The 27,880-nt window shown below is 40.0% G+C and overlaps 2 protein-coding genes across 3 annotated transcripts in view; one reads left to right on the top strand and one right to left on the bottom strand.

Moving 5' to 3' along the window:
* PAK3 (p21 (RAC1) activated kinase 3) overlaps positions 1–14,550 on the bottom strand; it is a 166,019-nt gene extending 151,469 nt beyond the window's left edge. Inside the window, exon 1 of the mRNA XM_051787383.1 lies at positions 14,423–14,550. The gene's annotated coding sequence lies outside the window, so the exon portion shown is untranslated. The remainder of the gene's footprint in view (positions 1–14,422) is intronic.
* Positions 1–21,301, top strand: part of CHRDL1 (chordin like 1) — a 39,080-nt gene extending 17,779 nt beyond the window's left edge. Inside the window, exons 5-12 of one of the 2 annotated variants that reach the window (XM_051787346.1) lie at positions 6,582–6,727; positions 7,485–7,578; positions 9,675–9,742; positions 11,010–11,184; positions 14,466–14,660; positions 16,315–16,482; positions 17,536–17,625; positions 18,457–21,301. In XM_051787346.1, coding sequence (XP_051643306.1) covers positions 6,582–6,727; positions 7,485–7,578; positions 9,675–9,742; positions 11,010–11,184; positions 14,466–14,660; positions 16,315–16,482; positions 17,536–17,625; positions 18,457–18,587 — 1,067 coding nt within the window. In that variant the 3' untranslated portion in view covers positions 18,588–21,301. The remainder of the gene's footprint in view (positions 1–6,581; positions 6,728–7,484; positions 7,579–9,674; positions 9,743–11,009; positions 11,185–14,465; positions 14,661–16,314; positions 16,483–17,535; positions 17,626–18,456) is intronic. The other variant, XM_051787356.1, reaches the window with a different exon arrangement.
* The last annotated feature ends 6,579 nt before the right edge of the window (positions 21,302–27,880 follow it).

Raw genomic sequence — 27,880 nt, forward strand, 5'->3', positions numbered from 1 at the left:
TAACTATTTTTTAACAAGGATACCTAGGGGTATGTGCAACTCCAACACAAGCAAAGAGTTTTCCAAAACCAAATGTCAGGTCATCAGTGCTGCTCACTTGTATTGGACAGTGTGTGTGCCTGAGCTGATTCAGGTCTTATAAAACTTTCAATAAGCAAAATGGGGAGAAGTACTTTTCATATTCTAATCATGTTCCCCTCTGGCATTAGAAATGCTCATGGTCTGCACATTTCCAAGAATTGGGTTTTATTTTGATCTTCATTGTTGCTCTCTATGTGTGGCTTCTGAAGAGGTAACCTGTAATTCTTAGGCCAGTTTTAAATGTGAAAGCAAGTGATATGGCCTCGTGATGTTTTTACAACTTGAGGTGACCTTATTTCTGTACAGAAGCAGCATGTGAGATGACCAGTTAGCTGGTGTCCAAAGATAGTTTCCTGCACCAGGATACAGTCTAGAGAGCTCTGAAGTACGTCTTGCAACTAAACTGACTCTCCCAATTGTGTTCATTAAGTAGCAAAACTCCTGGGAATACAAGTGAATGTACAGGAGAGATGTCAGTGCAAACCAATGTCCTGGAGTTACAGCAGAAATCAGTTGCTTGTCTAGTGAATAGGGTTCCAAAACAATCTTCAGCCTCTTGGTCTGTACATGCTCAGTGTTGATTCAGAAAACATGTTTCATAAAATCCTCTCTGGATTCAAATTCATAATCTATCATCTGTCTGCTTAAAAAAACCCAGACTATCTGCAAAACAGTTCCCAGTATGGTAAGTTTCTTAAGGCATTAGACCTAGTGATTGATTTCATATTGTTTAGCACTTGATTGTTTTTATAAGGGTGGTTAATAAAATAGACAAACTGTAAAACCCAAGCGAGGCTGAACGCCCAGCCTTTCTGCTGGATGTTAAAAGTAAACGACAGTAAATGACATTAGGTGATTCTGAATGTTGCTGTTTAAAAATAGTTTTTAAGTCAGCAAGCCAAGAGTCTGTAGGATTTTTGAAAACTGTTCTTTGCCAGATGTTCTGATACTAAAATAAGCAATGGTGAGAGTGTTAAATACTAACATGAATGGTCAGAGTATTGTATAAGAAAGTACCTCACAGAGATGCAATAAAACCTCACAGACTCTTCGTGAGGTGCTGTGCAGGTCCCAGCAGACCCTGCTGAGGGTTATGCAGTAGCAGGAGCTTTGCCTGCACCTTCCTTGTCTAATTTGTGCAGTCCCCATTTCAGGAGGACACTCACTGCCACTGTTACTGTCTGCAGGTCAGTAAAACCCAGCACAGTGACTTTCAGAAAGCCAAGATGCTTGGTCTCATTGTCCACAATGGCAAAGACACCCAAAAGCAATTGATTTTCTCAGTTTGAAGGTCAGATGTCACATCATAAATACTTCACTGATTATCATGCCATGACTGTACTGATTCTGAGGTGGCTTTACCAGTTTGTTAGTTAGTGTCTAAATTGTTTGATAGTAATTGTACCTGCACCTCTTGTCTTTGTCCAGAAGGATCCAAGTTCAACACTTAATTGATTGTACTAAGGCCTGGATCCTAAAGCCCTTCCTCAAGCAAGTCAGCCCCCATTTCCCAAAAGGCTACTTTGCCCATAGCTCGTCACTGCTTTTCACTCTCTACACATAAATACTTTTACAGAAGTAACCACTGTTTCAAACATCAGGAACTGCTCATGGAATTTGTCTAAGCTATTCAAGGGATTAGTTGCAGATAAATGATGCTCTTCTGCTTCATATCCAAGTAAGGGTAAATCATCTCAGGATCAAGAATTTATAACAACCCAAGAAGGAATAGAGTTGTAAACAGAAAAAGCTAAAAGATGATGTTTCCAAAACTGACTGTGATCCATGTGACACAGCTTCTGTTTCTCCCATGAGACTGGAAAGTTCCAGAAGCCAGGAAGGCCTGGTCTGTGTACATGTATGACTGCCCTCAGACCTTGGCCCTTGGACACCTCAGGTCATGGGTAGACTATCAGGAACCCAGAAAGGCTTCCACAAAAAAAATCTGTGATTGGAGCAGATTCCATTAAACCAGAAAATTTCCATAACGTCTGTGGTTTATCAAATTCATATCTAACACTGTTTTGTCAGACTATCAGGAAAGCACTGGTGCTGCAGTTCACACCACAGTAGCATCCCTTCATGGCAAACATTTTGCCATACTGTTTCTTCACAGGCTCTGTCAAATGAACCACAATTCATGAAATACATGCACTACACGTTCATAGTGAACTTCCACATCGGGCTGTACAACAGATCTTAGTTGATACAAATCTTGTTTGTATGGATCAACAGTTCCTCATAGTTCAAGCATCTATCTCAATCTCAAAAAGTGGCATTCAAGCAAGTACCTTGGCTGAGTCCTGAAGGAAACCTTTCTACTGCCTTCATTGGGGCTAGAATTTACCTTGAGTGTGTGGGACATCAGTGAAAAACAGCCAAGGTAGGCAAAAGGAGCTGGACAGAATCCCATGTTTGGAAGAGAGGAATGGTTGGATATAAGGTTTCAAGCATAGCCACCATAGTCTCCAATTGCTTTTAAAAAAAAACTTTTTAAGCTAAACCATTTTTTATACAGTTGTATTCTGTTGTCTGTTTGTAAAATCTGAAAGATTTCTTCAGCCAGGTTCAACCTTTAAAGTTACTTACAGGATAAATTCAAATCCATAGCAAGTCATGGGAAGCCCAGGTCTTACATCTTGGCCCCTGCAGTTCCCTCATGCTCATGCTGGTGAGAAAGGTCTGCTCTCCATATTGCAGACTCATGGTCTTATCTCGATTGTGCTAAAATTGTAGGCAAATGTAAGTATGGCCTCAGCCTCTATACAGAAGCCTGAGCCCTTATAGAATAAATGCCAATGACAGAAACAGAGATAATTCCTTTTTGATTGAAGCTATAACATCTTTACTCTGCATGTTGTATGTTGCTTCCACTGACGTGCGAAGAATGCCAGAAAAAAAGCTCATATTGAACCCAGTTAATTAAAAGGATTCACACAGATGGTTTGCCTGGTACTTTACAGAGGCAGCTAATTAAAGCAATGTTAGTCAGCACCATTAAAATGCCAGATAAAGCTTTTGGAACAATCCTGATTAGGCAGCAAGGTTTACAAATAGAGCTTTGAGCAATGCAGTGTATTTGCAGTTAATTACACTAATTCTAACCTGTCTTAACTAAGGCACAGAATCATGCATGCTGATACCAATATTAATGACAAGATTTTTTAAAGCTCAAATGTGGCACTTATTAAAACAATCCACAATGACTCTAATTTCACATTCTACAGGAGAATATGATATCATGGGGGAGTCTGAACTCCTCTAATTAGCCATGATTTAAAGAGCACTAGGAAAAAAACAAAGGAAAGTACTAGTTGAAGAAAGTCAGTCACACACTAGAAAAGTGAGAGAGAGAAAAACTGCACCAGACACAAGTTATATTTAGACACAGAATATAAACAAAGCTTCCTTGCAGGTTCAGGCCGATGCTGTGTTTGGAGATGATCAGTTGTGCTCTCCAATATGCTGTCTCCAATATATGACTGTATATATTTTTTTGCAATAGCAGCAGTGTGGTCTTGAGCTGAAAACTTCTTCTAAACCTTATTCTGAGCAATGAAATAGGTCCTGTCACTTAATGTGCTAATAGATAATCATATGGACAGGTGTGTGCAGCATAGGACTTAAACCATGGTCTTACTCCCTGTAATTGAAACTTGACTTTTCTTACAATTATTTCATCAAATAAGGCTTCAACTCCCTGAAAGGATGTTGTAGTGAGGTGGGTGTCAGTCTCTCCTCACAAGTAACAAGTGGCAGGATGAGAGGAAATGGCCTCGAGTTGTGCCAGGGGAGGTTTACGTTAGGTATTAGGTAGGATGTTTACATGGACAGGGCTGTGAAGCATTGGAACATGCTGCCCAGGGAAGTGGAGGAGTCACCATCCCTGGAAGTGTTCAAAAAATGTGTGGATATGGCACTTGAGGACATGGTTTAATTGTGAACGTGGTGGTGGTGCTGGGTTGATGGTTGGACTTGATCTTAAAGGTCTTTTCCAACCCCAAGGATCCCATGATGCTATGATTCAAAATAGCAATAGAATTTCATCCCATATTCCAAAGATAGGGAGATGCATGTGTGTTTTAGGCTGCATGACATGATTTAGCTATTACAGGCCTAACTTCTATGATCAACTTAAAAGAAATATAGATGAAAACAACTACCTAGTGCAACTCTCTACCATCATTTTCCAAGCAATAGAAGCTTCACCATCCTCCTTCTTTATTTAGAAGCCACAGTTTAAAGGCATTTGGTGATTTCATACTGAGCTGAGTGATGTGGCATATACCAAGGTATGTCTGCAGTAAAATTTACTCTCTTCATCCAATACCCAGAGAAGTCACTATGAGTCATTCAGGTATTGGTCTTTGCAAATGTCAGACCACAAGCCAAACACTGCTTTTGGACAGGCATCCCACATGGGCACAGCAACATCCTGCAGAGGCTGTGTGAACAGGGCCTCATATCCAGTCAAGAACCATCTGTATTCTCCTTTCATTTCTCCTTCCATTTTCAGTTCTTTCCAGTTTTACTGCTCTCCCAGCTGCCCAAGGGGCAAGGAGATAACTAAAGGTTTGTCTATCTCTCCTGCTTTCTGTGAGCTGACTCTCAGAAAGCCCAAGAAACTATGGAGATACAAGTTTTGGGAGGTAGCACAGTCCTGAGATGTGCCTCTTTATCCATGTTTTCCAATATTTGTGCCTAAGTGGTAGCTGAATCTGTCACTGGAATCTTTGGCTGATGACTTGCAAAGGATGTGTCTTAGTTGGAGCACACATCTTGCCATTCCAGAATGTTCAGTACTAGCAAACATACAGAAAGGGTCAAAAGCACTGCATTTCTATGCCAAACACAGGTGTTGTCAGAGCTCCATACTCTTTATAAGATTTTGGAAAGGTATCATTGGACACCCTTTATTGCACTTGAAATAACGATATATGTGATGATTCAAAGGAGGAAGTGCAAATAACGTGTGTCAGGCAATGAAATGTCAGGCAAGGAACATTGTAGTACATGTATGTTCCACAGCCAGATTTGACATTTACCATTCAAAATATTATTAACATTTGATGGACCAGTGTAACTAGATATATGCTTTTATGGAAAACTAAATGTTAATGTTTAATGCCAGTGCATGGCGGCAGAAAACCGCTCTTTCACTTGAGCTCCCAGCTGAAAAATGGGCATTCTGTGGTATCATGATTTCACAAAAAAATCTCTCCAGGTTTATCTGATAGGTAATGAAAGGAGCTGTAGCAAAACCTGAATTTTCAGGTCAAGTTTCTTTTACATGAAAGCCCAAACCCTCTGCATGAAATTTCAGCTGCATTCCTAGAAATTTGCAGTGATTCGGGCTCCAGAGAACAAACACTTCACTGTTACTTCCATAGAGCTCTTGTTTGAAATGTTTTTTCCCCTGCTGAGATACTAAATTCATGTGAATGTAAATGTATAGTGCCAGGTTCACTGCCCAAGCAGAATCAAGTGGCTTATATTTCATAGGTAAAGTGTAATCCCTTTGCACAGTTTATCAACTGCTAACGGTTAAACAGTCTAGGAGATGTTTTAGCATAAGGCATGGATAGCTTAGTGTCTTAGAAGAACACTTAACCCATGTGGTGCAGAACTCAATGTGATACTGAGGTGAAACAGGAGGTTTCAGGGTTTGAATTGACACTGCCACATTGTGCACTTTGTCATATGCCCTGAGTTCTGCCAACAAAGTGTACTCATTTGCACATCTGACATTAAAACATGCACATCAGAGGAAAATCAACGTTCAGGTGGCTTTTGACATCTGCCTTAGACAAGTTTTGCCCATTTTGAAAACAACAGCAGCAATGAATAGTGAGGAAGAAACACTTGCTTAGTGCATAAACTCTCTCAACATAGTTCCATCATCAGTACTGCTGCTCCTCTACCAGAACTTTTGTGCCTATGGATGGTGTGGAACCATGCATGGAATCATGCATACCCTGTGGCACAACCTGCTAACCTGCAATTAAGTCTCCTATGGGCTACAAGACTACAAATCATTAAAAAAAAAGACACCAGTACTAAGAAGGGGGAAACCATGCCAGAACAGTGCTACTGATAGTGGGATTCTGTGTGTATACAGCACCTAATGCCTTCTACATTAAAGTCTAAAAGAACCATGTAAATGTAACAAGTGGGCACATAACTGCACCCATCTGTCCTGATACCAAATGCTACAGAACAAGAGAAAATACTGCATCATGAGACAGGGCCATTAGTGCTGGCATTGCAGTTGATCATCAGCATCCTAAGATTAACTGGGACAGTCAACTCAAAGTGTGAATTACTAAAATTCACCAAGATAGCAGCATGAGAATATCACTTGTACTTTGTAGGATGACAAAACTTGTCCTTCCTTAACAAAGAGAAATGAGGGAGAAGGGAAGCTTTTCCTCCCCCATATTTATGATATTGCAAGTTATCAAGAACATTTGCATGAAGTGTTCCTTTCCCATTGCTTCCAGAGGACTCCCTTTTCTCAGTAAGCAGCAAAATCACCGGGAAATCCTGTGAATACAATGGCACCACCTACCATCACGGCGAAATGTTTGTGGCTGAGGGGCTTTTCCAGAATAGGCAAGCAAACCAGTGTGCCCAGTGCAGCTGCTCAGTAAGTAACACAATTTGACAGAGCCCTGCTCTGTCTATGCTCCAGTTCTCCTTTCTAGAAGACATGACACTGAATTATAAGCAATACATAGCAAAGGCTGGGAATTGAGAATTAATGCTGAAACTCATGAGAGTGCTCAGAGCCAGTGTGCAGCACCTGGTAAATGACAGGCGAGCTCTTACACACAGTGCACAAAGCATACCCTGTCAAACATCTGCTCTAAGTGAGCTTACAGTGCAGAGGCAGCAGGTAAAATATTGCTGCTTGGCATATATAGAATATTTCGCTTCAACCTGACTGGAAAATGTAGCACTAAGCCAATGACTGATTTCATTTGGACTGAGCTGATAAGTAAAGGGCCCCAAGGCTGGGAGCGGACAGCTCTGAACTGGCACTGGGCCAGAGAGCCATTCCTGAGATGTCACCAATTCAAATCCAGTATATTTGAGCACTCACCCAGTGACTCTTCAGAGCCAGTGTCTGAACCATGACATCCCTACCAATCCAAACAGCTCTTCAGTATCAACTATTGGCAACTCTGTACCTCCTCTTATCAAATCACCATCATATTCTTCATTAACTAAGAATTTAACAGGCCAAGTAGTGAACAGACTGTTCAGACTTTTCATTGGTTTAATATTCTGCTTTTGCATAGAGTGGCATTTATGTAAACATGGATTTAAGTGTGTCCATAAAAAAATGAATATACAGAAAAATTAATGACTCCTTCTAAATTCCCCTTGTGTTTTACTGGCAGGAAGGAAATGTGTACTGTGGGTTGAAGACTTGTCCCAAATTAACTTGCTCTTTCCCAGTTTCTGTTCCGGAGTCCTGCTGTCCAGTTTGCAGAGGTAAGTTCAAGGACAGGCTCTGAATTTACTCCTTTCCATGTCAGAGCCCTGTCTGTGCAGCAGTTCTGTCACTCAGGACACTATCTGCAAGTTTCCCATGTAATTACAATCCAATGCATGTTGGGAAATTAAACCATGAGTGCCAGCAGGGTAACATGGCTACCTTTGTTCTCCTAAATTGAAACAAGGAGAGAACTGATGATAAAGTTGCATCCCCATAATGAGGTAAATCAAGGCTTCAAATGAGGTATTGAAATAGCTGCCATTACTCTCGGTAGAAAAGCTTTATAATAAAAGATGAGCTTCTATCTGACAGGTTACAAGACCTGCTCAAGTTGTGCAGAATTTCAATTCAAAGGCAAGGGCAATTACTCTGGTTTAAATTAGGTGTTAACCTATATTCAGGTGACTTCAGTATTTTACTAGCAATTGCATTTTAGATCTTGTACACACAGGGAAGTTGATTCTAGGGGCCTTCCCAGCCTTTCTGAATGTCTAAACCTAAAGGCCTGTCTAAAAGCCCATCAAAATGTCTGAGAATTTCTAAATGTATTCTATATCTGTATTGTGGCATTTGAATCATCACTTCTAGGGTATCTAAGTATCTATGGCCTGTTCTCAAAGATGCAGATAAGCACCTAAATGTACCTTTGGTTTTCAGAAGTACCACTCTTGATACCAGTGATACCAGGATGCTTTGAAAAACTCTTGCACCTCTGCTTGCACTTTTGTGCAGCTGTACTCTTTTGATATTCTGCTTGTCTGAACTCACTGCTATTGCGTGGTAAAAATAAGGAGTATTATATAGTTGGTTGTGTAATATTTGCTGTGGTGCAAGAGTTGTGAAACACAAGCTAGCATAGTCCCAGAGTTCCTGACCTGAGGAGTTGATTGAGTTCACACGCTGGACCAAAAGCTCTGGGCAGGGAAGGGCTGAGCCAGCAAGAAGGTAATTCAAAGTGCATCAGTGCTGATAATGAAGCACGATGCAGAGGGAGCACCACACGCTCTGAGGGAACAAGGTCCTGCACAGAACAAGGTCCTGGACAGAACAAGGTCCTGGACAGAAGCTGTGTAGTCACGTCAGAACAGCAGGCTGTCACAGCCACTCACCCTGGGGAGGTGCAGTGCTAGTTAACTTACTTGTGGCACCAAGTAGGACCTGAGCTAATCTCTCCAGAGGGCAGTGCTGTGTGCTGTGTAAATACGTCAGCTCAGTCAGAACAAGCAGGAGGGTCTCTGTGCAGTGCTCCTTTGCCCAGAGATTGTCCCTCAGTCCCACTGCTTTGCTGTTACTCCACAGTATCTTCACAAATCTTGAAATGTTTTGCCAGGCAAACTGCTTATAAAGCTTTCTGTTCTCAATCAGGCAAGGTGATAGCCCTGGCTTCCCAGGGTGAAATACAGTGATACACTGTTTTAAATGTAATACTTTGACAGTTAATTAAAGTAAATCCTTATTAATCATGTGATTTCTCTTCCCATGTAGTTATTTGAGCTGTATTTGAAACCAGACTCTTCCATTTACAAAAATCAATTTGACTTTCAAAGTATAAACTGTCAGACATAGCTAGACAGTAAACCAGCCTTACACTGGAGAAATCAGTCACTTCAGCCAGTCACTAATGAGAAACCAGTTCATTTGCATTTCCATATGAGAGGTGAGATTAAATCGGATTATGCAGTAGAGGCGACCCACTGTCTCCACTGATGCAGGGCTTATTTAATGTATTCTTCTGTCTACTACTCTTATTTAAAAATGTTAAAATGATTATTTATCTCATAATCAGCTTTATCCTTTTCAATATGGCATAAGCTGTTTTATCTCTCCTCTGTGATTCTTATGAAATGAAAAGCTAAACCAAATGTTTGCATCAAGATCTAACACAGCTCTTGGGGAGGAAACTGTGAGTCAGTTTCTGCTCCCTGCATGGCCAAATAGATTAATATATTAAAGTTTGTTGATTTTTATATTCATTCCTCTACCACTATTCACTAAATACAGCTGTAAAGCCAGGTGAAACTTTTCCCCTCTGTATTCCCCAAGGTGTCTCACAGTTACTCCTCTAACTGACACTGCTCTGCTTCACGTGCAGGAGATGGAGAATTATCATGGGAACATTCTGATGGAGATATCTTCCGGCAGCCAGCCAACAGGGAAGCTGTAAGTGGGACCTACAATTTAAAAACATATTTTCTTGCTGTGCCGTGCATGACAGTGTATTGGGGGAAAAAGAGAAAAGGATGATAACAGGTCTGAATACCTATTGTTTCATCCTGGGTTCTGTGAATCTAGCCCAAAATAGGTTTCTTCCACTCAACCTGAATTCACGAATCCTGCTGAATTATAAACTCCCATGAGCTCCTGTGGATTCTGGATTTGGTCTTTGTTGTATATGCTGTATAAGAATAAAATTCAACAGCATTTTGTTTGCTATTCAAGCATTGTTTTTAAATCATAATTGCAAACACTTCCTTCCCAGTTTACATACATATATATGTATTTACTCCAGGGGCTTCATTATCTGTGGGGCTAAGAGTTTCCATTAACAACTTACTCCTCAAGAAATAATTTTTATAACAGCATTTGGAGAGAATCTGAAAACCTTTTGAGCACTACCCAAATACATGAACCAACAGGTCTTTAGATGAGTGGGAAGAACCATGCCTGATAAAAGGAGTGCTATAATCTACACTATTCCTTCAGGTCCATGGCCATTTTGAAAAATGATTCTCTGAAAACAGTGGTTTTGCTCTAGAAAGCATTCTGTGCACTACTACTACTACTACTACTACTACTACTACTGCTGCTGCTGCTGCTGCTGCTTTCCTTTGCAAATGGAATGAGATTTCCTAGTCTGTAAAACACATTCTAGTAAGGCTCTGCTCAGGCTGTGCAAGGCTAACTTGGGCCTTGCATGACAGTTTCAAGCTGCAAGCAAAGAAAAATCTGGGCAGTCATTCTGGATGTGCTCTGCCACTGGAGCCATGGTAGAAAGCAATTTTTATGAAAAAAACTAGACGGGCTTAAAATTCTTCTCATCTGCTCTTAAAGTAGAGTAGAACAGAGTAAGTAGAGTAAGATCAGTAAAGTAGATATCTAGCTCTGAACACCATTTTGAATAAATAGAGCAAAATAGGCACATCTGGGTTGTGGTTCTTCTTATGCTCTAGAGATCCACACCAGCTCAAGTTCTAAAACTGCCTCTCTGTCCATTGACAATTAGGGACTTCAGATGACCAACTCAGATAAAGACACCTACATTGACATACAAGACTGGAGAGATGAGTTAGATCTGCACGTGTGGTTAATGATGTCTGATGAGAGTGGCCACACTTGTTGCCTGTGTTAAGCTCCTAGTACAGCCCCTTTCCCCATGTTCATTGGAATAAGACATTTACTTTCCTGCTCTCTTTCTGTCCCCAAACAGAGACACTCATACCATCGCTCCCACTACGACCTGTCACCGGGCTCTGTGAGGCAGGTAGTCAATATTCCACGATTTCCCAATGCCAGGAGTAACCGTGGAGTCCTGCCGGACCCCCAGCAAGCCTCAGGCACAATAGTACAAATCGTCATCAACAACAAGCATAAGCACGGACGAGGTAAAGACAAGTACTTCTTACAGTATTGCTCTGGGTCAGGAATCAATCACCTACAGCTCAGAGAGACTTCTCAAAATATCCAGCAGAATCTTGGGGATTCACACTGGTATCAAGAAAGCCAGTGCAAATCAGGGAGGCAGAAAGCAATCAGCTATTCAGGGTATGAAATTCCCTCTGGAGCGAGATCAATTCTGCCTGCACAGACAACAGTGCATTTCACTCTGCAAAGGCACCACACAACTGTGTTGCTCTCTGAGTTACTTTGTGGGATTGTGCTCCACAATTCTGAGAACTCATGCAGTGTTTACCAGGGGAGTGAGTGCTTTGTGCCACAGAGGACACCACGATGCCTTTAGATTCAACAACTTGTTCACACAGTGGCTCGTCCCATAGGAAACTGTTCATGGTTATTTTCTTTACACTCTGTCTTATTTTGTAACTTTACTGGTCATAAACAGCTTATATTTAAACTGCCCTACAAATCTCAGACCGTAAAGTATCAGGGGGTTTTCTGCCTCCAAGGATTAGCAAATTATGCTTATGAAAGATAGTATCATGTCTTCCCCCACCTTAAACTTCTTGTTTGACACAGTGGGATGGAAGGGGTGCTTTTTGTCCCCCATGACTGATATAAGAGGCAGAGCAGGCAATTAGCCTGTACTTGATGCCTGAGCTGTGAAAAGGCAAATCTAACCAAGGTAATGAATCTCACTCTAAGAATCCTTTATTGCCCTCTGCTAATAGAATATAGGACATACTACGTTATGTGGACAGCAGAATTTTGAGCCCATATGGCAAACCATATTCAAGTTATATTCCTTATGCACTAGAGGAAGGACAAAAATAAAGGGAAAATACCAATTCACCAGTTAGTGGGGCAGCAGGTTTTGTACAATAAAAAGGGTGGGATGCACAGTGGGTGTACCTTGGAGAACAGAGGTTTGCAGGAACAGGTCTAGGAAGACATAAAAAAAATAACTGTACAAACACATGCTCAAAAGAGCATCTATCCACAAATACCAGTCAGTGTGCACTTAGAAACTACCCACAAAGAGTTAAAAGCCCTTGTATTAGGGCCAACTAATCTTTTAAGGTATTAACTAACAGAAGGAATGTTGGCTATAGGATCTTTGTTATCCACCTGAACAAGCATGAAAAAACATTCAGATCATGCCAGTGTTTTATGCTGAATCTAGGAGCAGGAATCTCCAGGCAGGGCAATGTCTTTGACATGTAATTCACACATGAAGACATCATCAAAGCAGTTTCTAACTGACTTGTTTCAGCAAATAAAGAGCATACAGACGAATAGCATAGTTCTGGATGCAGCATAATTTCAGACACTCACTGCCTGGAGAGTGTCTGAGAGATCCCCATGATGGAAACAGGAATGCTGACCACATGTTTTCTTTTGTTCCAGTGCAATTAACAAGTGTTCTATTAATTAATGCACATGCCCCTTGAGACGCATTTCAACAAGTTAAAAAATAAACACACAACAACTCTCCTGACGTGGAAATACTGTGTAGTTGTGGGGATACAGATTTACCATTCTGAACATGAAAAGCACTAAAAACAGGGTATCAGGGAACCAGGAGTTATTTGCTGTATTTTGTTTTCTACTAGAGGCTTCATCTTCTCCCTTAGAGTAATTATTTAACTGTTCTGTGCTAAACAACCCTTAGAAACAGAAAATATGTATCACACAATGTCCTGTATTATCCCTTCACCTGTCAGGGAGAAATCATGGAGTATTTATGTCCATAAAGGATCTGGAGAACTCTGGATGGGGAAAAAAATCCCTATAAGCATAGATATAACTAATAATATGATATTTGAGCATGTAAGAAGCCTGCTGAGCAGCTGAGTACTTACCGTTTTTCTCATTTATAGTTTTTTCTCCCATGTTCTTAGTACACAGATAAAACATGGCTTTTTATTTGAGAAACAAATTGTTTCCTACCTCTAAAATAAAACCATGTCTTAAGAAAGAGTTAAAAAGTAGCAATTTAGAAACCAAATGATAGCATAACCCCATGAAAGAAAATACATTGCAAAAAACACTCCCCATAAATCTCAGTAACTCAGTAAAGTATAAGGCAGTTGGTTACATCTGTTACCAGTTAGATATAAATTTCAGATTACAGATAAAAATTAAATTGCTTTTGAAAGTTACAGGCAAAATTGGAACATATTTTACAAATAAAAACATTAATAAAAATGATGGCATATTAGAAGAATTGGAAATATTTACAACATATCCCAGCTTCACTTCAGTTGCTTTTAGAAATCAGGCTGTGTCCTTTATTTCACCTTGTTAGGATTAGTTTGCATTTTTCTTTGTGTTTATAAAATATTTAAAAATAAAGAAGTAGGGTTTATAGGACAAATGCAAACATGGTGTAAAGTGATATAATTCCCATCAACTGCTGGGTGACCCAAAGTGGCTTCTACCAGGCATATATTTTTCCACTCTCCTTGTGTCAGCTGTATTTCTCTGACTCCCAAGGGCTCTGATGAATAAATATTCTGAGGCTCTTAGATGCCATTAGAATGAAATTTCAGTCCCATATGCATCCTTTCATGTTAATGTTTTCTTGTGATTCCAAAAGCCAAATGGCTCTATATACCTATAGACATATATATTTCCACAAAGGACATTAAACTTCATTTTGCAACATTCCCTTGCTTTGTTCTGTGTGTTATGTAGCAGAACTCTCATGCAAAAGCAATAAAAGGCCCAGGTGGCACTAATCCATCCTGCTGATAGCATGGCTCTCTTCAGCTATGGCTGAAGCTGTGTAGATGACTCAGTAGCAAATAACATGATTCTGTCATCTGAAAATTCAATTCCAGCAGCCAGAGCCACTGTAGCAGGCTGTGTCCTGTGTGTGGACTGAGATTAGGAGGGGAAGGAGGAGTGAGTTTTATGAGCTGGTTAATGGTGCACAACTGAAATGCACGGGGGGGGAGCCAGTCAGATACTTGACTCAGCCACCTTCACTGTTTTCCTCAAAACAGCAATGGACATCACCATCAGCAGAGTTGAAATCAAGGCAAAACTGCTCAGAAAAGGGTGATCACAGGCTCAGACTCATTTTAAGTAACAAAACTCCAAGTTAAAATTACCAAGCAGAGAAATGAGCCAGACACTAACAGATGACATATGGAGACATTGCTTTAAACAAATGTGCATGAATCAAACAAATGTGTATAGAGAGGTAGGCAGTGAACATACCTTTTCCAGTTGTACTTTTTCTTCTTTTTGTTTTCTTTCGTAGTTTGTGTTTCAAATGGCAAAACCTACTCTCATGGTGAATCTTGGCATCCTAATCTCCGGGCCTTTGGAATCGTAGAGTGTGTGTTGTGCACCTGCAACATCACCAAACAAGAATGTAAGAAAATTCACTGTCCAGAACAATATCCCTGCAAATACCCTCAGAAAGTAGAAGGAAAATGCTGTAAAGTCTGTCCAGGTAAAACAAAGTTGATCACAGACCATCTTTTTGCTGTGCATGTTAAGGGGCTTGGCTCAAGCCTTCCGGTCACAATAACTGATGCAAACGGCAGGAGCTGTGCCCGTTCTGAGGTGTGTGAGAAGTCTCAGTGGGGGACAGGCAGAGCTGCCTGGCCAGCTCTGCTCTCACTGCTGCTCCTCAAACAGGGGCCATGCTGCCTGGCACATGTGTTCTGATCAGTCACTGCCTTTCTTTCTGCTGTTAGCACGACTTCCTTAGCGCTCATTTCCAAAGAGAGTGTTGCAGAAATGTATACAGAAAGTTCATTACTGTCATAAGACTCCCGTCCTTCCCCCACCACAGTGCCCACAGAACTTTCAAATCATTTTATAGCTTGTGAAATTTGTGTGGAGATAACATCATTTCTGCTTTTTAAAACGTACCAGAAGGATTCAGAACTCTGATTGGTGTCAGTTACGTAACTTAACCCATAAAATAAATACTAGCTTATCACAGATTTAGCACTGTGTCTTTTCTGCACTAATGATAAAACTTATGTAGACATTACTAAAATAAATGCCTACAGCCAGTGAAAAATCTGCTAACAGGAATCTGCTGAGGGTCTGCCAAATGACCAGCCATGTTGCATGTGATACAAAGGGTAAAGGAGTGTCCAGTTCCCTTATGTGCCTTTAAACTTCTTCTCTAATCTGTACAGCCCATTTCTGTTTGTTTGCTGATGCACTGGGCAGAAATGCTCAGCCATATATAGAATGCACACTTCCCATCTTTTGCTGGCCTTGCTTACTGGGGAAAAAAGCAATGCCAGTAGGCAGGCAGGAGATGTGTTATCTAGAGCTTTTGGAAGCAGAGATCTGCAGCTTTCAGTAGAAGAACATCCAACAAAACCTGGCTAACAGGCTTCAACTGAAAATTTAATGGCAAAAAGAAAGTTACTGTCTTGTTCTTTGAGATTCTGTGTGCCCATTTTAAAGAAAGCTGAATCTCTTCCTGCTGTCTGTCTTGTATGTGTGGAGAATTATTAGGTGTTTCCACAAACAGAAGTCTAAGCCTCTGAGTTGCATCATCTCTCTTACATTCTTGTCCAACTTCCAATTGCAAACAGAATAATTACAATTTCTGCTTATATGCTCTACAACTTTACCAGGTGGGCAAAAGATAATGTGCCCTGTGGCTAGCCCAGGCTTGCACTGGCCAGCTGGCTGCTGCTGAGCAAAGTGCAAACCTCCTGGATTCTGCCTGCCCTTCTCTTCAGCAAAGCATGAATTTGGTTTCCTTCACTCTGACCAACCACCAATTTTCATTTAGTTATTACCTCTGAGATTTCTGCCATTATTTCAAATATTCTTGAAAAGGGGACAACAGATTTAAAAATTGTGAGGAGTCTCCCAGACCACATGGTGTTATAGCTCGTTTCCTTAGGAGACTGGATTATAACTATGAATACTGTCTTGCCTCCATGAACAGGCCACCAGAACCAGAACAGAACACTGTTAAGTGTCTGGGGCTTAGCTGGAGATGGATTTGAGTGGCCATACAAATGAAAATTCTACTTTTAAGCTAAACCTGCTTGGCTATTGGTGCCAAGTAAGTTCTGGAGGACTCGATTACAGCTGTAGTAGGTGTTTTGTGCTTTTTTTTTCTTTAACAGAAGATGTGCCAAGTCAAACCTTTGACAACAAAGATTACTTCTGTGGGAAAGAGACATTTCCTGTCTATGAATCCGTTTTCACAGAAGAAGGAGAAACCATCAGGAAAATTGCAATAGAGATTGAAAAGCCACCTCAGATAGAAATACATGTGTGGACAATTAGAAAAGGTGAGTTGAACAAGTTCTTTCTTTAAACAGTGTATAATCTGCCATTAAAATCCCAGAATAGTTTAGAGATCCAAACATTTTGAGACTGCTGTTCTTCTGGCTCTTTAGGATATCATTGTTACAGCCACTTCCAACACAGACAAGTTTTGCTGAATAAAACCCACTAGAAACACACAAAGCTGTAGTTCTGCAAACTCTTACCCTTCATTGGGAGCAAAGACACAATGACAAACAGGTTGTCAGCAATATTCTGTGTAATTTATTTCAGAGAAATGAGTTTGAACCAAGTGCCTGGAGGCTCTTATATAGGATGGACCAAAAAGCTTTCCATTGAAATCAGTCTATCCTGTCTGTCGTAGTGATGCTACATCCATGATGGCCTAGAATATGGGCCAAAAATGTGTTAAGGATGGAAACAATATCTTTTACTAGACTAACTGGTAAAATTAGAACAAAATAGAAAAGTATCGAGAAGCACTGGTGCAAATCATGAACTTTCAGTGTAATAAAAATTATCTTCAGCCTCCTAAAAATCAAATCTACTTAATCTATTTTGAATCCTCCCATAGTGCAGCCCTGTACATGGAAATGATACATCTCTAGAATGTGCTTTAAAGCAGAAACCTAAGGCCAAAGTGGGAGCAGAAAAGAAGTCACAGAACATTGGATGGTTCACACGTACCATGAGTGTTCAAGAAGCCACAAAGCCTCATAATGATTTGACAGTGGTGTTGTGTGCTGGCTCATGACAGGCAAAATGGTATCTGCAAAATGATACTGTTTTTCTCCAAGACACTGGGATTTTTGGCTTCTCTTGTAATCTTACATTTATGCATAATAAGGAAAGATTCAGCTATTTTGGAAAAGAATTGGCTGATTCTCACACCCCTCACAATCCATGGAAAGATTTACAAGGGAGTAGCAAAAAAATGGGTGGGGGAGGTTGGAAAACAGAATAAAAAAGAAAGAATAGTCTGAAAATTTTACAAAAAGGCAGGTTTAGAACAACGGGCACATTTCCAGTAACATGCATTTCTCATTTCTTTGCTGAAGGGATTCTGCGTCACTTCTATGTTGAAAAAGTGTCCAAAAGAGAATTTGAAGAACTTCCTTACTTCAAGCTGATAACAAGGACAACGCTTAGTAAGTAAAATTCTGACCTCTTGAGGTTTCTACTCTTCATATTATCATAGCAGTGAAAAACATTCTCTGTTACTCAACACAGTGAAATGGATGTACTAACTTTTCCTCCTCGATTTCTTCTTTGTATTTCATCGAGTTTGGGATTTTGATAGTAGTTGGCAACTAGTAATTCAGCTGATTTAACATACAGATATTTTAAGATACAGATATTTTTATTTCCTAGTTCTTTTGCATTATAACTTGTAATTTTTTCTACAATTTTTTTTCTAATTAAGAAGTCTTTTTCCCAGGGATAATATATTCTTAATGATATAGGCCTATTGAGATACAGTAATCTTTTCATAGAAGTTCCGTAATTTTTTGCTGTCAGCCTTCCTTAGTTTGCCATTGTTATCTGTAATGTAGTATTCTAGTTATCAGGACAGCATGCATTCATATCAAAATTATCAAAAATGTTAATTACAGGCACGTAGACAGAGTTCATAGCACATAAACACTTAGATGTGTTGCTTCCCACTTCCAAATACTTTGGTTTGCCAGGATATCCATTGTCATAAGTGGTTGAATAAACAGAGCCAACTTACAGGACTACTTAATTAAAGAAAATAATAATAATATTCTGGTCCTTGTTTATCATTTTTAATAAGGTTATTTTTCATGGAATATGTTACGTGATTGTAAGATACTTCGAATATTTTCCATGGGAGGACTGGACATTCCCTCTTTGACTATTGTGAATCAGTTGGTTTGCAGAGTGCTTATAAATGTCTTCAAAGTTCCCTGTGCCCTTTTCTAAGTCAGTATCTGTCTCCTTTGTGTTTTTGTTTTCAGGCCAGTGGAAAATATTTAGCGAGGGAGAAGCTCAGATCAGCCAAATGTGTGAAAGCAGAGTGTGCAGGACTGAGCTCGAGGATTTGGTAAAGGTTTTGTACCTTGAAAAGTCTGAAAAGGGTCACTGTTAAGGGAGACAGCACTGGAGGGAAAAACACAAGAAAACTTATGAAAACTTGGATCTGCAGCTGGACTGCAGGCTTATTTTGCTTAAGTCAACAGTTGCCCTAAAACCCCAAACTATAATGCAGTAATTATTCACATCATGCACAGCAAATTTGCTGCTTTATGTGTAGTGGTCTGTGTCAACCATTCAAATATCTCCTCCAAAAGACTAGGAGGCTCTGTATTACTGGTGGGGGAAGGAGAAAGAGAGACTGTGCTTTCCCAGAGTTGCATTTCTTTATGAGTTAAAAAGAGAAAACAGAACATTATTATTACTATTATTATTTGGCAAATTATTCAAACTATTGAAAAGAAGGACACCTAATAAATGTGCAGGAGTTATAGAGAGCATTATTTCCTGTGCTAAATTTATACCATTTCTGGTGTTGAAATGACTCATGGATTTCTCTTAGTAGTGGAGGAAAAATACAAGTGATACAATACTTGTGCTGGAACATAAAAAGCAGATTTAAACTAACAAACTCCTAAGCAGCCTGCCTTTGGGATGATGTCTTGTAGTTGAGCAAACAAAGTCCATAAACTGAACAGCAGGTGTTAGTGGCAATCACTGTATTTTTGTAGCAATTGGAGCAAATGTTCGCTTTTAAGTGGTTTTCACTGTTTCCTCCACCCACTTCTCTAAAAAATGTGAAGTTTAGCTCCCTATCACAGCCCTAATAACTTCATTATTCTGGGCCCTATTAACACATGGTCTTGGCTGATAAACCACCTTCTAAAGTGATGGGGCAGAAGGTAGTGAAGTATTAGCAGTGTTTTCAAAACACCTAGAGCGTTAAACCTCACAATTAATAACTCCTCAAAAGTTGTGACAGGGATTAATTTATTTGTTCTGATTTGTTACAAACCTAACCTTGGGCATTTTTCTGAGAATGACCTCTCACTTCTCACGCTTCAAGGACATCTCTCTGCCATGACAAACACCAAACAGCTACAGCAGGCCTTTAGAGCACAAGAGCTCTCTGACAACTGTTGTGAAGAAAAACAAATCTGAGTCTGTTAAATTTAGTATAGCATGTCTACTTATTCTGCAGAATAAGTGTAAGTATAATTTAAAAACTGTTTTCTCTGAAGAGTCACCAAAATCCTGCACTGCACTATGGATGTAATGTTGGATTAAATGCCAAGATGCAAGTGACTCTGCCTGCTTTTGCTCCCATTTTCTACTCCACAAGCAGACAGGAATACTGCTGTTCAAACACATGCTAGGCAACAAAGCTTTATGGAAATGGCCTGAGCCAAGGGCTGGGGCTTCACAGGGAGTAAAATCAACAGTGAGAGCAAAGATTTTGAGGTTTGTTATTCTGCCAGTGACAGCACTCCAGGGTGTCCCCATTCCTAAAGGGATGAAGGTGTGGCAGGGGTTGGTACTGGATGCCAAAAGCCTGTTCAGGCAGAGCCTCCCCATCCTGAGGCGATCCTTGGCTTGAGCAGCAGGCCCTGGCAGCCTCCATCAGCACCACAGGCCTCAGGATCAGGCTTCTCCATAGCACCCAGGTCCTGCCTGTGCCGCCTGAGCCTCGGGAGGAGTGGGATACAGGGCTTCTCAAGCAAGAGGAGCAAATGAGGAGAACAGACATGAAGGTGAACAAAAGGCTGAAGGGAATTAGAGAATACATACAGGGTGATCTCAGGACCCCCCTGCTGTCCCTAGGCCTGGAGAGAGAGCAGATACAATCTGGGAATACTGGCCATTTGAAAGTACAGCAAGTTGAAATGCAGGAACACCTGGCCATGAGAAGTCCTCTATCACTGTTCATTAAAGGAGAGCTAACTGAACTGTCCCACCACCTTTCCACGGGGACTGTAGCTTTCATAAGTCCTGTCCTGGTGTTGGACAGGGGCGTAGCATATCCAAACCAAGGTCCTGAGACCTCACTGCACCAGTGTAACTGTGGAAGCAGCAGTTTGCCATCAGCAGCACGCACTGCAGTGGCATCTACTGGGTTAAAATGTGCTGCAGAAGTGTAGAATTTTATTATAAATCTTTAGGAAGAGGTTCTGAGGAACTGTAGCATCTGGTGAGAAAATCAGCAGTTGATTTCTCACCTAACAGGCATTGTCTGTTTGTAGCAGTAGCTGGTGAAAAAAGACTAAGTGGAAAGTGTACAGTGTTTGTAATTTTTTTTTATGAAGAAGGCAACCTGCTTTTTGTATTTGTGACAGGACAGGTGGAATCCAGATTGTATATTTATTTTATAATAAACACTTTTTAAGAAAAGCAAAAACAATCATAAGCATAATTTAGTAAAATGTAGCGGTGCATTTTTCCAGTTTCTGGTCACTTAAGACAACAAAATACACAGTGTCATGTTTTTCATTCTCTTCATGAGATGTATGTCTGTTACAGTACTTATTTATGTACTTGTATCACTTTGACCTGGTTTGATAAATTAATAAACCCTGACATTGATAATAAAACAAGATGGTTTGCATATGGTGCTGTTGTGTCAAGATGTTTGGTTTCAGTTCCCTGTTTGCAGTCTGGCTGCTGCCACCTCAGAGAAGCTAAAGCCACATGCCCAGCTGGGTGCAGTGTGTGGCTGCCTGCTGTGAAGTCAGCCCTGAGCTATGGAACAATCAGATTGGGAAATACCCAATTTAATTCAGCTTTAACCTACCCACCATGCTAAATTTTAGAAATCAAAGCACTGACATTCTTATATGGAAACCTACTCAAGAAGAAATCTCTCTGACAACAGAGGGAACAGTACAGGACATACTGCTTTCTGGGCAATACATATTCTGAAGCTCAAAATAATTGGGGAAATGTTGATGGAATCAATCTGCTGTAATGACTAAAATGAGAAGGCTTTCAGAAACATAAGAAAAAGATGTAAAACATTAACTCATACATGGCTAGCAGTGTAACTAAAATGGAGAGTATCAGCCTTGGCAAAGATGAGTGTTCAAAGTAAATCACTTTGTACATCAATTAGTACATCAAATCTGAAATTCAGGATCTCTCTGGAAATTCCTAATGAAATTCATTTCTGTTATTTCATGACACCCTTCATATTTATTTTCACCATCTTTTCATTTTAGCAAGGAATCTGCTACAAGAATCCTTTCCATGAGAACACTCCTTAGGAACATGTACTTACTCTGCTTCCTTAACTATGTGAGGGGTGTTCTCCTTCCTGCTGGTTGCAGATTGAAAGTCAATAACACTCAGGGTTGCACAGCTGCATCCCCATTGAATGTATACTCTTGATTTCATAACATCCAAATGCCTCTTAGCAGCACATTAAATCTTATTTCTCACTTCACTCCTATTCCCCTCTCATGTCACAGGGATCATCTCTGGCTCCACATGACTCCACAGGCCAAGAGAGGCAGGGTACTGAGACCAGACCCCTATTCACTGCTATGTTCTTCTGAAAATACTTTTAAATGTACCTACACGAGTACAAGAGAAAGAATGTGTCAGCTTAACTAATGCTCTCATCTTCCTACACTCTCCATTAAAAAAAAGGTCAAAGCATTTCACAATTCAGATGATGACTCCTTCCAAAATAATTGATAGCACATGAAGTATTTGCGTAATGTTGGTGTGCTCTGGTGCCTATTGTGTTATCCATCTAAGATAAAAGCCAAGATTTTTGTAATTTATTGTGGGAGGGGTGAAAATTTACAAAGTTAATCCTTATTTCCATTTATTGCTTTTGTTTGAGGTTTGAAAAATGTCTTCATCTTCTGATCTGAGGTTTTGAACCGTTTTACTTCTTGGGTAAAGTATGTCTGCAACTGCATGAGTATATTGAATACGAACCCACAACCCTCCCTTCTCACATAACACCAACCCAACTGTGAGCAAGAATGCAAAGCATCCAAAGCAAAAACAAATAATTGATTTTAACTTGGCAAAAGAGTTTTTAATGTAGACACACTGGATGATAGTTCAGCATGTTCACAAAGTGAGCCTGACTGCACTACCACTTAAAGTAAAAACTCCCAATTTGTCCTCAAGTGACCTCAGCTCAAGAGACACAGTACATCACACTAAGTTTTACGTGTAGTTGACTGCTACAAAGAGCACCCATAGTTAGTTGATCTCCACATCAAAATCAAATCTATCTCCTATAGCTTTACTTTCCTGTTTCTTCTTTATTTGTTTGTTTCAGGATCAACACCACAAAATCAGGTGTGTTAAGGCTATGATAACTTAAAACTGCATTCTGTTCCCATTGATGTAAACAGCAAAAGTCCCAGTCTCTTTAAGAAGGGTCCCTGGAGGACTCGTACCAATACACACTGTACTGACATTAAACCCACTGTAATGTGCTCTAATATTTAATGTGTACCAAAGGTACATTTTATACTTTTCACAGGTAGATTCTCAGTCACTTCATGTTCCTCAGCCAGAACTGTTGCTCTAGCCTGTTCCTCTCCAGCCCAGTTCTCCCCTCTGTCAGCAGCTAGGATGGGACAATGAATTTGAGTTCTAATTCTAGAGGCATAAATAGGAGTCAAGTGATGCTTAAGGTTTATGTACTGGGGTATTTTTGTTCCACATCTCTAAATGGGAAGAGTCAGACTTTCCTCTTAACAAATCCAGCTTGACATTAACATGGCATTTATTATCATTTCCTGTACTAAAGTGTTGTGCAGCACAGCCAGGTTGTATCCTGCTAAATACGCAGTTTGTGGTAGCTGCACTCAATAGAGACTGAAAGTTCCTACATAAACTTTTCTTAGTGTACCCAGGGTGGAATGGGAAGTGTTGTAGAAGCATCAAACAAGAAAAGTGAGCTCTTGGGCCAGCTTTTTCCTCAGTGAAATAAAAAGACATTATGTAGAAGTATTTATAGTTATGGCTGCATAACTATCCATAAACTAAACAGTCACCAACTAATCAGTCTTCAGAAAGGTCTTCCTAGAAAAAGGAAGATTTTAAATGCAGTTATTTAGTTAACAAAAAAAATATTCTTAGAGACACATGTACAGCTCCAAGTGATGATATGTTCCAGAAGGCTGGGTTTTTGTATCTGAGATCATATTTTCAATTCTGTGCTATTAGAAAATATTTCCTTGTTTTGAATGCCTTATTATATATTCACATAAGCTAAGTCTCACAAAATCTTTGGGTTTAGGTCTAGCCAGACAGTGACATCCTTTCAAAAAGGGTCCAATGACAACATTAAAAAGCATTAGAGGGTGTTTACTATCAGAACTGATTATCCACTAAGTTTAACTTTGCCATTTATATTAATGCAAACCAGGTGTAAAATTATGCAACCAAATCCTACCAGTAGCCCTTCTCACTCACTTCACACTATGTAAATTATGATAACCAAGTCAAAATTGAAAAAAAAAGTGATTTTGAGCTTCAGCAAATGTGCTGGAAATAAAACCCCTGCTGCTATTTTGTTTGAAAGACTTAGTTTATAAATTATGGATTGTCTTCACAAGTGAGAGGAAAAAATTGCAGATTCTTGTAGTAATTCAGCCTAGAGTCTCTTATTTTGCAATCATAAGCAACTGAAAGATTCAATTGATAATAATGGTCAAGGCCCATGGAGACTTAAGAACTTACAACAGCTTTTCCCACCCTGATTTTTCTTCTTACTTCAAAGTCAGACGTTTTTTAAAGACCTTTGCACTGATGAGTCCCTGCTGAAGGGACTGGGCGCTTCCCATGACATCAGCTTATAACAAGCTCCCAATTTCTTTATAGTCTGCATGTGTTGGGAATTATTTACCCCATCTAAATCATGTCCATGATGAGATCACTCTATCATAACATGAGACAAAACTATCATAACTACCATGCTCATGATGATCACGACTCACACTAATACATAGAGTGCCTAGGAAAATGCAGTCACTGACTTACTTTTCAAGCAAGAAGTTAAGCAAACCCTAGAGAAACTGAGAAACTCCTGACAATTGAGAGACTGCATTTGAACACTGAATGTTGCAAAGTGCAGCTCTTTTTACTGGCCTCTCAATTATTTTTTTTTTGTTTTGGCTATAATTAAAATGTTGAAAGGATCATTTATTAGAACAGTCCCTCTAGAATGAAGCTGCAGCAAAATCAATCTACTGAAAGATTCTTGAAGCCATGAGTCCAGTACCAGGCAAATGGGCTTTCCCATTTCTTAGATTACACAGCTCAGACATACCAGAAACTCAACTGTTCCCTTAAAATACATTTCCCCGTAAATCTACATAATAGTCTCTGAAGGTTTTTGTGAAACTCAGTAGAAAGAGATACATCAAGTAGGATTTCAAAGAAAATTATCAGATCAAATTCTGTGTAACCACATTAGAGGGACATCTGACCCAACAGAGGAATGAGCACTTCAATCTGGACAGAAGGCACATGAAAAAATTTAGGGAAAATATGATATTGTCTGTTATAAGTGTAAGGAAAAATATTTTTCTCATCTTCCCATTTTCATTTTAAATTGCAGTTTTCAGAGCCAATGCATATCATTCAATGCTACTCCTGCTGAACAACTTGTGAAATCTTAATAGATTTCCAAACTGAAGTTCCCAGGGGACTGCTTAGCCCAGAGGATTAGTAAAGAGGGTAGAGCAGTTGTCACTTTGAGTTCTACTTCAGGGCAGTGGGCTGAACCCAGCAGACCAGCTTTTATTTCCATCTCAGAAAACACATTCAAAGATCTTGCTTGTGAAAAAAGATTGCTCTGGTCTAACACATGAAAGGTAGTCAAGGTGAAACCCAGGACCTCTTCTGGTCTCAATTGGCCAGTGCATCTTAAATCCACTGCTACTGTTCTACAATATGTTACCTAACATATATTACCAAATAAATAGCTAAAAACTGTAGACTTCTCACTGGTATCAAAATAACCTGATTTCTATCGAGCATCTCCTCTCTATCAGCAGCCCTCCAGTCCCAGAGCTAAGGACACCTTCTTGTACCTATTCCACTCTGAAAAAAATTCTGGTAAAATGAGATTTTGTAACCCAAAAAAGCAGGAGAGCCAAAATCTGCTTCCTAAGAACTCCTGATGACCTAGCTGGGAGAAACTCGGGAAAATTCCAGCACTGCTGCCAGGGAAATCACAAAGGATCCTGGCCCATTTCTGCAAAGAACTTGTGAAAAGCCAGTCTGCCCCTGCCAACAGCATAACTGCTATTGTCACTAATTGCCAACTGAGAGAGAATCCCTGAAGAAAGTTGGTGATCAGGCTTTGGAGAGCTCAGAATGATGTAATGTTTGACAATAAGCTTTTGACTCAAAGCAGGTAGTCCAACAAGTTGAAAGTGCATTTAGATAAAATATTTTATAAAACAAAAGCTTCAGGTGCCACATAAACTCTTCAATTTGAAGATTTGACTGTTGTGTAAGAGATGCCAAAACTGGGGAGGAAATGAGAAAATTTGACATAAACCTTTCAAAATGAGCTTTTAAATAAGTTAAAACAGACTGTTGTGCTCTTTCTTACACCTTTAATTTTGCCCTACAAGCTAACTACTTTGGATATGCTTACATCTCTTTTCTCCATTATAAAATCTCATTAACTCCTCACTGGAAACACATCATCTTCCACTATCTTGATAAAACTCATTTTTCAAAAATAATAAATAAAAATAAGGTGAAAACAAGCTTAAGGCAGTGATGGAACTCTTTTATGAATAGGTGCTGTCTGTGCCAATACAGTCTGTTTAATCACAGCCTAACATTTTAATTATGTATATAGCTAAGCAGATTTGCTTGCATTGGCTTAATTATTCTGCATGATAATATGAACAAAGGGCCTCTGTTAAAGTAATCAACAAGAATTTTAGCTGGCTGAGTTTCCTCAAATGTTCCAAGAGCAATGAAAGATCTGATCATTAAGCATTTACTGCCCCTGAGAGCTATTTTAAACCTGTTCCCTTCATATCACAGCTGGCCTCAAATTCTTTTTATCTGAAAGCCTAGTAAGACAGAACAAAAGAATGTTTCTCGTTTGGAGTGAGCTGTCTGTGTCATCTGTGTGATGTTCACTAGCAGGAGATGTCTATCTTAATGAGCTTTTGGCCAGGAACAGCGCTGCCACTTTCTAACTTTTGTCCAGTTCACAGGGCTCCTAATGCAGGGTGTGCTGGATGTGTTAGAATTGTAAATGAGCCCCAGCAACTGCACATTGCCCGAGGATCCCACAGTAACAATTAAGCACCAGAGTCTGCTCTTGGGGGCCTCTCCTGCCAGATAATTGACCCCGACGGGAGCTATGCAGAGAACCCACGCTGAAGGTGAGGACGCAGAACAGAAGGGAAGGTTCATTATCTTGCAATGAAAGGGAAGTTAGCACCAATGGGAACTGGGTTTTAAAGGACCAAAGGGTTAAAGCTTTCACTTTTTGGAGTCATTTACCATTAATTTCTCCTTTGCCCAACAGAAGCCGACTGTTTTGAAATACACTCCTTTTTCAGTGGGCCCTGGGAAACAGGTCAGTGCTAGCCATGTAAACCCTCCAAATCTAGCCATGTATATGGAAAAAGAGTCCAAGAATGCTAGAAAGTTGTGCAGAATAAGACACAACAATAATAAAGACACGTCTTGATTAAAAAGCTAAACATCCTGCCACTGTAAAAACTTTCCACATAAAATGTGGAAGCTCTGAAAGAAAACCAACAGTCAGTGTATTACAACAAGACATGATCCCTCTGGTACCCTGTGACAGCTGAAGTCCAAGTACTTTCTGATCCCATTTGCCAAAATGTTGGTGATAAATACAGCAAGAAAGAATTCAGGAAGTTCTAAAAACCTGTTAGCTTATTATGTGAGAGGCAGGTTTACTGGGGGGAACAGGGAGGACTGCTCCACTTGCAGGCAACCCCGTGGAGTATATGTTTCATCCACATGACTGAGCAGAAGCTGTAGCACTATATGTCACCATGTCACCACCCCACCTAATTCAATTACACATCCAGCCTGTATCAGTGTGATATTTCTCCTGTTCAGTAGCATTTACTCCTGAATCTGCACTCTTGTTTTGCTCTCAGCCTGCTGCCTCTGGTGCTGCCCAGCTGTCTCAGCCCTATACATTCACCCTCATTCCCTGTCCCAATCGCTCCTGGCAACAGGTCTTATCATTTTCCTTAGGCTTATCATTCCTCCTTGCTTTTCAGTTCCTCTGCCCCTCAGACTGCAAAGCACATTCCTTTCAAAATTCTTATTTATGCAGTTGATCATATCAGTGAAAAGGCAGTGGTGATGGATGATCTTTTTGAATAAACTTGTGCCAAAAAGAATGAGCATAGCTGAAGGGAGAAAGTGTGC

The sequence above is a fragment of the Manacus candei genome, unplaced genomic scaffold (genome assembly GCF_025592945.1).
Source record: "Manacus candei isolate 608988 ecotype Guabito, Panama unplaced genomic scaffold, ASM2559294v1 h1tg000003l, whole genome shotgun sequence".
In the NCBI taxonomy this organism is placed as follows: Eukaryota; Metazoa; Chordata; class Aves; order Passeriformes; family Pipridae; genus Manacus; species Manacus candei.